Source organism: Lineus longissimus, chromosome 3 (assembly GCF_910592395.1).
Source record: "Lineus longissimus chromosome 3, tnLinLong1.2, whole genome shotgun sequence".
Taxonomy (NCBI): domain Eukaryota; kingdom Metazoa; phylum Nemertea; class Pilidiophora; order Heteronemertea; family Lineidae; genus Lineus; species Lineus longissimus.
The window spans coordinates 21577292-21587981 of record NC_088310.1 but is presented as its reverse complement, the minus strand read 5'-3'; the positions used below and the strand labels follow the sequence as shown (position 1 = coordinate 21587981).

General features: G+C 37.4%; 2 protein-coding genes across 2 annotated transcripts; both read right to left on the bottom strand.

Annotated features, from left to right (window-relative positions):
* Positions 1-1298: 1298 nt before the first annotated feature.
* Positions 1299-3887, bottom strand: LOC135485107 (uncharacterized). The gene is made up of 2 exons (XM_064766848.1): positions 3085-3887; positions 1299-2459 (listed from the first exon to the last, which is right to left on the bottom strand). Exons 1-2 carry the CDS (start codon positions 3485-3487, stop codon positions 2419-2421), a joined length of 444 nt encoding a protein of 147 aa, XP_064622918.1. The 5' UTR covers positions 3488-3887; the 3' UTR covers positions 1299-2418.
* Positions 3888-6038: 2151 nt separating this feature from the next.
* LOC135485091 (N-alpha-acetyltransferase 30-like) lies at positions 6039-9102 on the bottom strand. The gene is made up of 4 exons (XM_064766827.1): positions 8225-9102; positions 7737-7860; positions 7550-7605; positions 6039-7412 (listed from the first exon to the last, which is right to left on the bottom strand). Exons 1-4 carry the CDS (start codon positions 8888-8890, stop codon positions 7275-7277), a joined length of 984 nt encoding a protein of 327 aa, XP_064622897.1. The 5' UTR covers positions 8891-9102; the 3' UTR covers positions 6039-7274.
* Between the last annotated feature and the right edge of the window lie 1588 nt (positions 9103-10690).

Sequence of the window (10690 nt, the reverse complement as noted above, 5' to 3'; positions counted from 1 at the left end):
AGGCCCGGACACCTTTTCTAGGGGGGACACTTTTTACTTTTACACCGGCACCATCGGCGGGTTTATTGGACCGTTTGCGCGCAGTGTAATGTTTAGAACTACTTATATCAACCCTCGGTATACATCTATCTTGAATACTAACATCAATCCTCTCATTTAACTGAATTCTGAATTGAAAATAGTCAGACCAGGTCAGGTCTACTGATCGGGCTACTGGTGCGCTTATACTATAACAACATATGGACGAGACAGAGCAAATCGATTTGACAGAAGCTGATCTTTAGTAAGCTACTGTAACCTCGGCTGAGAACCGTCATTTTATAATGTCTCATTCCGTTCTTGTGACGAGAAAGGCTGATGTGATCGTCTTTAAAGATTGTGGCAGTGGGTATTAAATATCAAAACCAAGTAGTCCTCTTAATATTGAAAGCTGAATTGTAATATTATAATAGGTCTAATGAAAACAACGAATATACGATGTTATGGTAATTATGCATGCATGATGTGAGCGGGTGCGAAAGCGATTAACAACTGCCTGGGGGAATCTGTGCGAAAATACTTAAGGCAACATCTGAATGTATGCATTATGCATTCAATAATGAGCTGGTAGATGAAAAAAAGCATTGTTCTGCATTACCACTCTTGGAATTATTGGGGAATCTTGCCTAAGGCGTGGAGTAGTTAAAACATAAACGCATCAACATCTAAGGTCTGATCAATCCCCTGCCAGTCGTTGACTCTTTTTTCCGATCGATTTTTTGTGAGCACTTTATAATGTATGTTTATATATGCTACTAATTACTTTTGTTTTGGTTTTTGACAAAAAATCATAAGATAATTGATATCTCACTAAGGCTGACGAACCACAAATTGCAGAAATTTCTAGTAAAATGTTGCCAAACTGTTGCAATAATAAAGTGCAAACATACCACTTTGTATTTCGACGTGGATTACAAGTTTATGGCATTTTATGGTATTGCCTCATTTACGCATTCTGTCAGTTTTTATATAAGGTGAGATTTGATTTTGTTCGGTGATATTCGTGTCAATAATTCGTCTAATCTATATAAAAGCGCGGTTAATCTAAGAGTCTTGTGGCATTTAAGAATTTTAAGATGGTCTCTTACATGTTCAGGTAGGCCTATAAGATGACACAAATTATACTTCTGTCTCGATCAATGGCAAATAAATTATCCTTTTTGGATAGTATAGGCCGTTATGCATGTGTTTCCTGGAAATAGGGATTAAGAAAACGAAGGCGAACAGTTAACAATATGATATAATATATAGTTCTTATACATGAAATGTCATCCACTAAATTTCTATTCAGAGTATAGCGAATACGACATCTTGCACGGTAAAGATAAAATTCAATACGACACCAAAATAATATTTTGATTGCAGAATCTGACAATGCGATCAGTAACAGAAATGTGCAAAAAAATATTGTTCTTATTGATTTTTTCTCGAATATACTTTTGGCTTAAGTGATGAGCCCAGCGGCAAGACAGTTTGCTGTGCAATTTCGTGTTTTCATGCGTTGTTATAGAGGATTTAAGAGCACTTAGCACGGTTAATGAAGGAAAACTCTAACTGATTCAAAGTACCATGTATTGGACGAGAGAATATCGAAGATATTTGGCCTGTATCATGCTTCCCTTTTTTACTCATCCATCTAAACATGACCGCCTATCTTCGACTGATTCTCGGATTCCAACTGGATTTTACCATGGACTTCATCATGATTTTAGCGAGGAACAGAATGTCCTTTCTCCTTTCTCGCGAACATGTGAGATGCCCAAGAAATGAGATCCATGCACATTCAAATTTTTCAGGACGAAGAAAGTCAGATGAGGTATTCGCCCTTGATATTCATTTGGTATTCATCCTTGGTATTCATTCGTTCAGTCGATTTTGTCACATTCTCACATCAAAACATTTATTTGAAATATCAGTTTACTTCGATGCCTGTAGAAGTTTACACTCCGGACGCAGTGGACCGGGCCCGTTCCTCACCCTAACCCAATTAGGATGACACAATGGACTGCCCAGTCGAGTTAAGTAGACATTGCGAATAATTATACAATACGCAAGAGGATGGCACTTCATAGCAATATTGCGTAACAAAAACGCAGTTTCTAGCCTATACATCAATGTACAGCTTTAGACATCGTATCATTCTTGATACGAAAGTTAATTCATTTCTGAAATGTGGATGCAGTGTTAAAGTGTACATAAGTATATAATGTACATGTAAGTCTGATCCGAGTACCTAAAATGCAGCGTAATTTTCTTAGTTTCTGATTTTTCTCAAATCAAGGCCTACGATGAATAGGAAGCATCAGTTCCCCGTTTTTATGAATACGAATGGATCTGTCGCTTGCCGTTCAGGTCTCCAGTCACGTGGTTCAGGATCTGTTAATCGCAGAAAGTGTCTTTTGGTTTCCCATTTGGACACTCTGAAACAGATGGAAATATTGTGGATTTTCAAGAAAATTTAAATGCAACTTATGAATCGGCAGAATCTAATTATTTGATACATAATAGAAAGAACAAAAAATACCTTTAAAATGTTTATTTCTTCGCTGGCAAAAATAACAATTATTGTATTGCTCATTTTGTGATAGCAGAGTAACTGTAATTGCGGAAAACAATTTTTAAGTGTCACTCCACAATCCTTAGAAATAGTAAAACAATTAAATTTAATATATAATCAAGCATTGTCCCTTGTTCATCAAAATTTTCAGTGGATTAACAGATGAACCATCTAAAAATTCTTTAAGATGATGATGCGCATTCAGAGTTTTCAATCACACTCATCAATTTCGACTGATGACAGATCCGTGCGTGTCTTGCAGAATAGTTTATAGATGTTAGTACACGCGAAAGTTGCGTGCGTCAAGGAAATAGTCTTTCAATAAAGAGTCTGTCACGACAAGACTCTGGTTGTGACTAATTACAATTCGTGCAAATTCGAAATATTTCATCGGACCTGACAGAGGTTTTCTTTATGTGATGGTCTTAAGGTTCGTTTTGAAACGCGTTTGAGACCAAAAAAGAATTTGGATATGATCCCTTCCTTACCCAAATCGTAGTAGGACCAATCTGCGTCCACCTTCACGATTGTTTTCTTCAAGTCGTCATCAGCTGCGTCGAAGGCGGTGACCAGAACACATCTTCCTTTAGACATGAGATCCTTCCCGTTCCAATTGTACCCGGTGCAGGCCTCGGTGCTCGATATCTTCTTGAAACGCTTCAAGCATTCAGCCGCGCAGGCCACTCCGCTTATCATGGTCTTGTTCAGAACAATTTTCGCCTCCGTTGTTTCCGCTTCCAGGTTCGGATTCCAGATCCTCTTGCCTTTTACTCCACCCTTCATTGGGTCTAGATTGACCCAGAAATGGATGTATGTTGGATCGTCCGTAATGGCAAGGTGAACCATAGACACAAGGGAGATGATGAGAATAACGTTCGCTTCCAAAGCCATGGTGAAGTTTATATGCAGATGGCAGTTTGTGGCTTCTGATACAATTGTCCTCCTTCAGGTATCAAATACGTCCAATAGATTTGGTACAAAATAAGAATATGTGAGAGAAACCACAATCGAAATCCATTAAGAATATCACAAATCGGAAGTATAACAGTGCAAACCCTTTGTTTTCCTTATAGATAATTGCGACTGGTCCTGTCCTCTCAACATTGGAAGAAACCTTATTTTCCCAGTATGGTTTTCTAATTCTCAATTGACGCTAAACCGGAATGATATTGTGTGTGTGTTCCGTGTACCAAATAATAACTTTTTAAGTCAATCACATAGACCAAACGTATCGTCTGGAGAGATTTCTGAACACTTGGGCGGTCTTGTTGTCTTCCTGTCGCTTCTGCGATTAGGAACGCGCAACTTGTTTGCGTTCGTTTTGTCATGCGTTAAATATCATTGGTGTTCTCTAATCGATGAATGAGGCCTTGCCGCCCAATCGATATTCACGATATAGATAAGCAAAGGATCAGGATTTTGCAGGAATGTTACTAAAAGTAAATCCCTTGTTTATTTCACTGGACTATACTTTTACGTTTGGAACAAACTGACTCGACGAACCTGTATATTTGTGACTGGAACATCGATTTCGTCCGCTTCTCAAAGTAAGCCTCATCTTAGATAAATCGTTGAGCAAGTGGTAAGTAATACATTTTTGGGATTGTTAATTTGACGTGATTGCGTTTTCGCCTGAGTTAAATTAATTTTGGATACTTGAAGTCGTTCTATTGCGCAATGGTCCAAATATCTATTGTAGTCTCCTTGACTTGAGTTACTTTGTTGTTTTCTTACTGTAGTCACTGGTAAGATATATGACATTCTTTGTATGTGGTATAGACGATTATCACAATCAGTTATATTGCGGGAATAATAGTGATGATGGTGATTCATAAATGAACTCGACATCGTTGCCTTTGAAAACTTTCGGTCTTGATTCCGTTGGTTCTCTATTATTCGGAGGCGAGCACACATTAAAAAGTTTTTAAAAAGAGTAAATTCTGAAGAGTAAAGCCGAGTATTATTCACACACACAAAAATGATGCAACTCGGAATTATTTATGATTGGTTGAGCATTTCATCACTTTGTCGACTTCATCCGATCTTTAGGTTCGAATATTCGAGTCAAAGTATTCCGAGTGAATTACAGCGGATGCCCAATTTATTGGCACTGTACATTACTGTCATTAGATAAAGCAGACGTCATTATATATTCATTGAAATATTCAAATAATTTATGTCCTTTATGGCATTTTTAAAATGACGGTTATTATCTCAACAAACGATAGAAAAAACACTGGCAAAGGACTTTTAGTCAAAAAATTAAAATTTTAATTATTTTTATTGAATTTAGATTTAACACATTATATGCAAACATGTTTGAAAGTTTAGTATAGAAACCAACAAAAAAGGGTCGGTAAAACAAGTGCTGTTCTAGAGGTGTCCTGATTAGAGGGGTCAAATTGAATGGAAACTACAACTTTAGGACTAAAACTAGTGTTCTTAATAGAGAGGTGTTTGCTGAGGTAGGTTCTACTATCAAAAAGTCTTACCGCAGTTGCCTTGAGGTAGGCCTTGGTTCCAGTTCATCATCACAACCGTCATCAAAAGTTTTAAAATCCTTGCCCAAGACATAAAGAAAAAGAATAAAATGATAGATCTGTTGAGGTTATTTGCAAGACTAGTACATGCAAATACAGCTAAAGACCCCCACTCTGTGTCTTATGTCATTGGCAATACCAAAAAATGTATTCATGCATAAGGCCAAAAAACATGCTCAATTTCATACTAAAGTGACTTAGACGACAGTAATGCTATCTAGCGGTAGAATGTTGCACTGACAGTTTTGGCCGAAGATTTCAGTTATAATTTCTGCCGCGAGACTGCGCCACTATCGCCTAAGCCAATTTCATACTTAGGGTCCTATAACCGATTGGTTTTCATGCCATTGGAAGGTTATCAGTATCAGACTAAGGGAATTTGATAGAGATAATGACTAGCTTCAGTTGTCAAAACAGGTTCAGCACAGCCACAAGCCATCTTCCTACACAAATGACAGTAGATATGATTCTCTAATGTGATCAACGACGGTGGACGAGAGTTTCACCAGTGGCAGGCTCAGGGGCTTGTTCGGCGTACCCCTCTATTGACCTTGTCAGTTGCTTAATATAGAAGGCCTTCCTTGTACCCTCTGATTAAATATAGGTGCAGTCACTGATCTTCAAACCTTTAGATTTAACAACATAAGTATTTTCAATCAACTTAAACCTACATTCAATTTGAACAAGAAGCTGTATAAAAGATCTAGGGTAGATTTTCAGTTGCCCGGTTTCTTTTGCAAATGTAGGAAGAAACATAAGGAAACAATTACTTTACATGGGGAACCAATACAGGCCTACTTACTTATACTTTAGGACTGGCTTTTCTTATTGTAAGCCAGGACAATCACAAAGCATCACATCTAAGTACTGGCAAATATACAAATGAATAAATAAATCAGTGATTCATCTAAATATCATTGTTTCCTTTATTCATGAATATCACATGATCTGTACATAAGACCCTTGCAGGCAAATTTGAATGGACAGCTGTCATTATAGGAGGAGTAGTGCAAATTTCTGATGGCTGTCACTAGTGCGTAGTTGGTAGAGAAACTGCAAATTTTCTGAATGATCCTTGTGCAGGCCTCCAGAGGAACCCTTAAACAGTACATGTGCATAAGCGTTGACCACCAGTACTGATTTACACTGCTCTGCCTTTAACACTTAACAAACACACAAGAGAAGACTGATAGGGCAGTGGAGCTTCTTTATGATTAAGATAATGCTTTGAAACCAATAAAAACAACCCAATTATCATCAATGCTTTTGGGGTTTTTGTCCTTCAGAGTTAGCCATTCCACAGTTACACTTCTCTTTTTTTCACCTAGCAAGAAGAAATAGGTTTTTCTATTCCATAATTTATCAGGAATTGATACTTTATTCTATGTCAACAGTCTGATAATCATGTGAGTAAACTTGTTATCTCGGTTTTTTACTGATATCAACCATTTTTTCAAGTTGGCAGTTTGCTGTAAATTCCCTTCAAGCAAATACATATAAAGACGAGTGGAGGATTCATGCGCGAATGGCCATTTTGAATGATGCATGACATGTAGGCCTAATGCAGATATCCATACACAAGGAACGTAGTAACCTTGGCCAAGTGGTTAAATAAGACTTGCTAGATACATTTGGAACACACTCAAAAACACCAAATCTCAGCAACGGTCAGTCCTAGTACTTGCTTTATTATTAGTATTCTTGAATATTAGTAACATAATTTGACAAATCTGAAGAAGAAGCAAATGCAACAAAATAACTTTAAACATCATAAGTTCATTTGAAAACAAACTAGACAGCACAATTTGAATTCATCAAAACTGCATTGGTATCATTTTATTGATTGACAAGCTAATGTCATGATAGGGAAAATAATTCACGTTTAACATTCAGTAAAATCTAACCAAGTAGCAGGCACTGGAATTACATTCATTTCTGCCACAAAGGTATTTTCATAACCAACATTTACATGGTAATGGAACAAGACTTTTTCCGTCTGAAACCACGGCCTTGATCACAAACTGAAAGTCTGTCTGACTATATCTATCTTCAATTCAATGACCAGGGATAATTTTACACACTACACAAAAGACCTTGTGAATTTACAAGGTCCTCCTCGGAAGAAACTGTCCCAACTTTCACCTTAGCCATAACTTGAGGCGCAACGCATCGACTCCATTCAGATAATAACGAAACAGTCTCTTATCTCGAACAAATCCTAGATTTTCATACAACTTGAGGGCAGCTTTATTGGTGATCTCAGTTTCAAGGACAACCTGAAAAACAAATTTATAAAAAATATAGTTCACTTATCTAATTTAGAGCCGGACAAAGAAAAGGAAAATCTGAAAAGTTTTCTGATCTAAATTCTAATAGTCACAAAGATGTCCCTGAAACAAAATCCAAAAATTACCTCATCACATTCATCTTTGACCATGGCCCGAATGGCTTTGAGCACAAGATGTGAACCTAAAAGGCAAGAGAAAAAGTTATGACAACATACAGAACTGATCATGGATTTTATCAATTCAAACAGCGAGAAACATCAAGTGCTGTATTGTAGTACATATCCTTCTCAAAAGACATCAATCAGATTTTACCTATTTTCCTCCGTCTGTAATTTTCATCAACGGCAAGCATTGCGATGTAACCCCTTCTGACCATATTTTTATGCATATCTAATTTACAAACTATGGCTCCCACACAATGGCTCCCATCCATGGCCTGAAAAAGAAGAGCGGAGAAAAGTACTGAGTGAAATGCATGGAACTTATTTTAGCCCGACATCCTGATGAGACTCCCAAAGAGGAATAGAAGCCTAAAATACTCGGGAGTCCCCCCCCCTGAACGAATTCACAGCCTGATAAATATGTAAAATATACTCATATATAAACATGTAGATGTATCAAGAAGTTTACGTATTCCCATATAAAATAATGCAGGGGTAACAAAAATGACGACTGCAATGAAATTCTTGCTCCCAAGGAGATCAAGAAGTGGACGCCATCATAATCACATCTAATGTTCTCAAGGCGTTTGTGATTCTGGTTGTAAATAAAGATGTCAATTCTTCAATTGCTATACTTACAAGGAAGCACAGTTTTGGCCAGTTGTGAATAAAATATCTGTAGGTATATATCGAGTACGGTTCTGACAAGTCTTTTGTGATTAATGTCATTATATCTGGCATTTGCTTTTCTGATTCATAAACAACATAATTAATACCCAATAGAGTATCTATTTCAATGTTCTTATTTTCTGCAGAAGACGAGGCTTCTGTGGGACTATTGTCACTTTCAGCACCATCTCTGAGGGAGTTCAATAACTTTGCTGCAAGCTCCTCAACGCCAGAATCTTTACTACTCTCCTCAGTATAATCAACATCAGGGCCAGCCGGCGAAATATGTAGAGACTCCAAGTCCAAACCATCATCCACATCTCGGCATATTTTCATTTTATCACAATCTTGGCACTTTTTTGTTGACAACAAATGAACATTGGTTTTACTGTCAATAGATTTGGGTGAATCAACTTGATGTTGTATAACTCCATTTGGAAGCTTTTTATCTGTTGTTTTGATTCTAGACTTTGCATGATCATAGCTACAGGTTGTGTCTTCAGCACTGTCTCCATGCACATGTACATGATGTACAGGAACAACAGGCACTGTCGGTTTACAAGACTCAAATTCAGTCGGCATTTTCCTGCCTTCACCGAGTCTCTCCTCTTTTGAATTAATTATTTCAGGTTCCATAGTTAGAGATCATTACATAGCGGTTAATGGGTGTATGATCTGAGGAGAAATGGACGTATGAATCGGGAAATTTGGCCGGTTTTAATCGTTATCTTGCCGATTCTATTTCTTGTCCACCATGTTTGGCGCATGCGCAAAATGTAATAAGACTACTTTCATCTAAGTCCGCATTAAGAACATTTCAATTCTACCCGATTCGATGGCTTTCTCTGAATAAACTATATGTTCTATGAGTAACTAAGGAAAAATACAATAATTGTAGACTCGGTGAGGGTAAGGTATGTCCGTAAAATGAATATCAAATATTTTTACTTTTCAGCGGATGATTATCCGCCAAGGTGTTGCTGGGCACTTCCTGTGTCTATTACATATTAGCTTTCAATAAGTTTTGACCTCGACGAAAAGTTTCCGAGTCTCCCCTAGTTAACGTATGATTTTAAATGATTAGCTCCGATTAGTCTTCATCATCAAGCAGTCAAATGGGTGGCTTCTTGTGAAGGAGGGAAAGTAATCCATGACCATATCGATATGACATGACGTCAAAACGAACAGATAAAGGATAACCCCAAGTTAGCCATTCCATTTGATTACCCCAGAACAAGCACTGATGCATTACAGTGACCCACCACAAGGGAAGCAAATCTGGAAAGAGACAAATTGACTTGTTTGTGGGTTGTGCTGAATGTCTTCATCTATAGTTGTGTTCATAAAAATGCTGATCATCATTTTATTTTTCATTTCAGTTCTTGGAACCAGTGAAAATAGTACATGAATATGTCAACTGACAATCATCCAACGTTTCCCAATAAAGAAGAGCGGACAAAGTGTAGGAATGCTAAAGATGAATATTGGAATTGCAGAGAAAGCAAAGAGGACAGCCAATGCACCAAATTTAGAGAAATGTTCGAAAAAAGCTGCCCACCAACTTGGGTAAGCTCCAGGTCAAGTGACTTTACTGCTATAGTGGTGACCGGAAAATGATGACACTTTCTGTGTTCGGTTACCATCTGAAAATAAGAACATGTAGCATCCAGAAAAGTAAAATACAGTGATTAACTACCATACCAGAATAGTTTAACTTCCCCATTGACAAATATTACTTATATTGTCAATAACTTAGTATGTAACTGAGGACCTTCTTTTGCTGAATGAAATGACATGGATGAACCTGATATACTCCCATGTTGCTGAATATATTCTTGCATGATTCCTTTTATCACACACACGTTTTCCCTTTTAGGTGAAATATTTTGACAGAAGAAGAGAATATTTAAGGTTTAAGACAAAGATGGAGAAGGATGGATATGAGCCAATTGATAACTTAAAAAGAGAGAAGACTTCATAGCATTGTTGTGAAGGGGAAAATCTGTGTGGCTGTGATTTTGACAATGACCTCCAATGACTTTGTGCTGCTGAGTTGGTTGGGGGAATAGGCACATTTTGCAAAAAGGGATGTCTTGGGGCAGTTGTCTGCTAAAGTCACCCGACATAATCGGGACAGTTGAATGCCAATTGTGGACACTCTCACTATCATTTGCAACCGCATGTGTTTTATATTTGTGCTGATAGAAAACAGAATTTTTCAGTCCAGATGTAATCCCCAAGAGCCTAATTTGTGGATGATCTCTGGTTGCTGTGGCGCACTAAAGGGTATAGCTAACTTCGTGGATTATTTCACTCAAAACCGCATATGAGAACTAGTCTGGTCTATGCATTGTAACAACACCTTTAGTACATCATCAATCATGGAATATATAGATTTTGAATGATGTGATTAATTTTGTAATAAAGATGAGGTCT

What these genes read in the sequence shown, in the direction of transcription:
- LOC135485107 (XM_064766848.1), bottom strand. Translation starts at nt 3,487, where the DNA reads ATGGCTTTGGAAGCGAACGTTATTCTCATCATCTCCCTTGTGTCTATG. An exon ending in TTGGTCCTACTACGATTTGG is followed by an intron (nt 2,460 to 3,084) that starts GTAAGGAAGGGA and finishes CATCTGTTTCAG; the next exon opens with AGTGTCCAAATGGGAAACCA.
- LOC135485091 (XM_064766827.1), bottom strand. Translation starts at nt 8,890, where the DNA reads ATGGAACCTGAAATAATTAATTCAAAAGAGGAGAGACTCGGTGAAGGC. An exon ending in GGCCAAAACTGTGCTTCCTT is followed by an intron (nt 7,861 to 8,224) that starts GTAAGTATAGCA and finishes CTTCTTTTTCAG; the next exon opens with GCCATGGATGGGAGCCATTG. An exon ending in TTACAGACGGAGGAAAATAG is followed by an intron (nt 7,606 to 7,736) that starts GTAAAATCTGAT and finishes CTTGCCTTTTAG; the next exon opens with GTTCACATCTTGTGCTCAAA.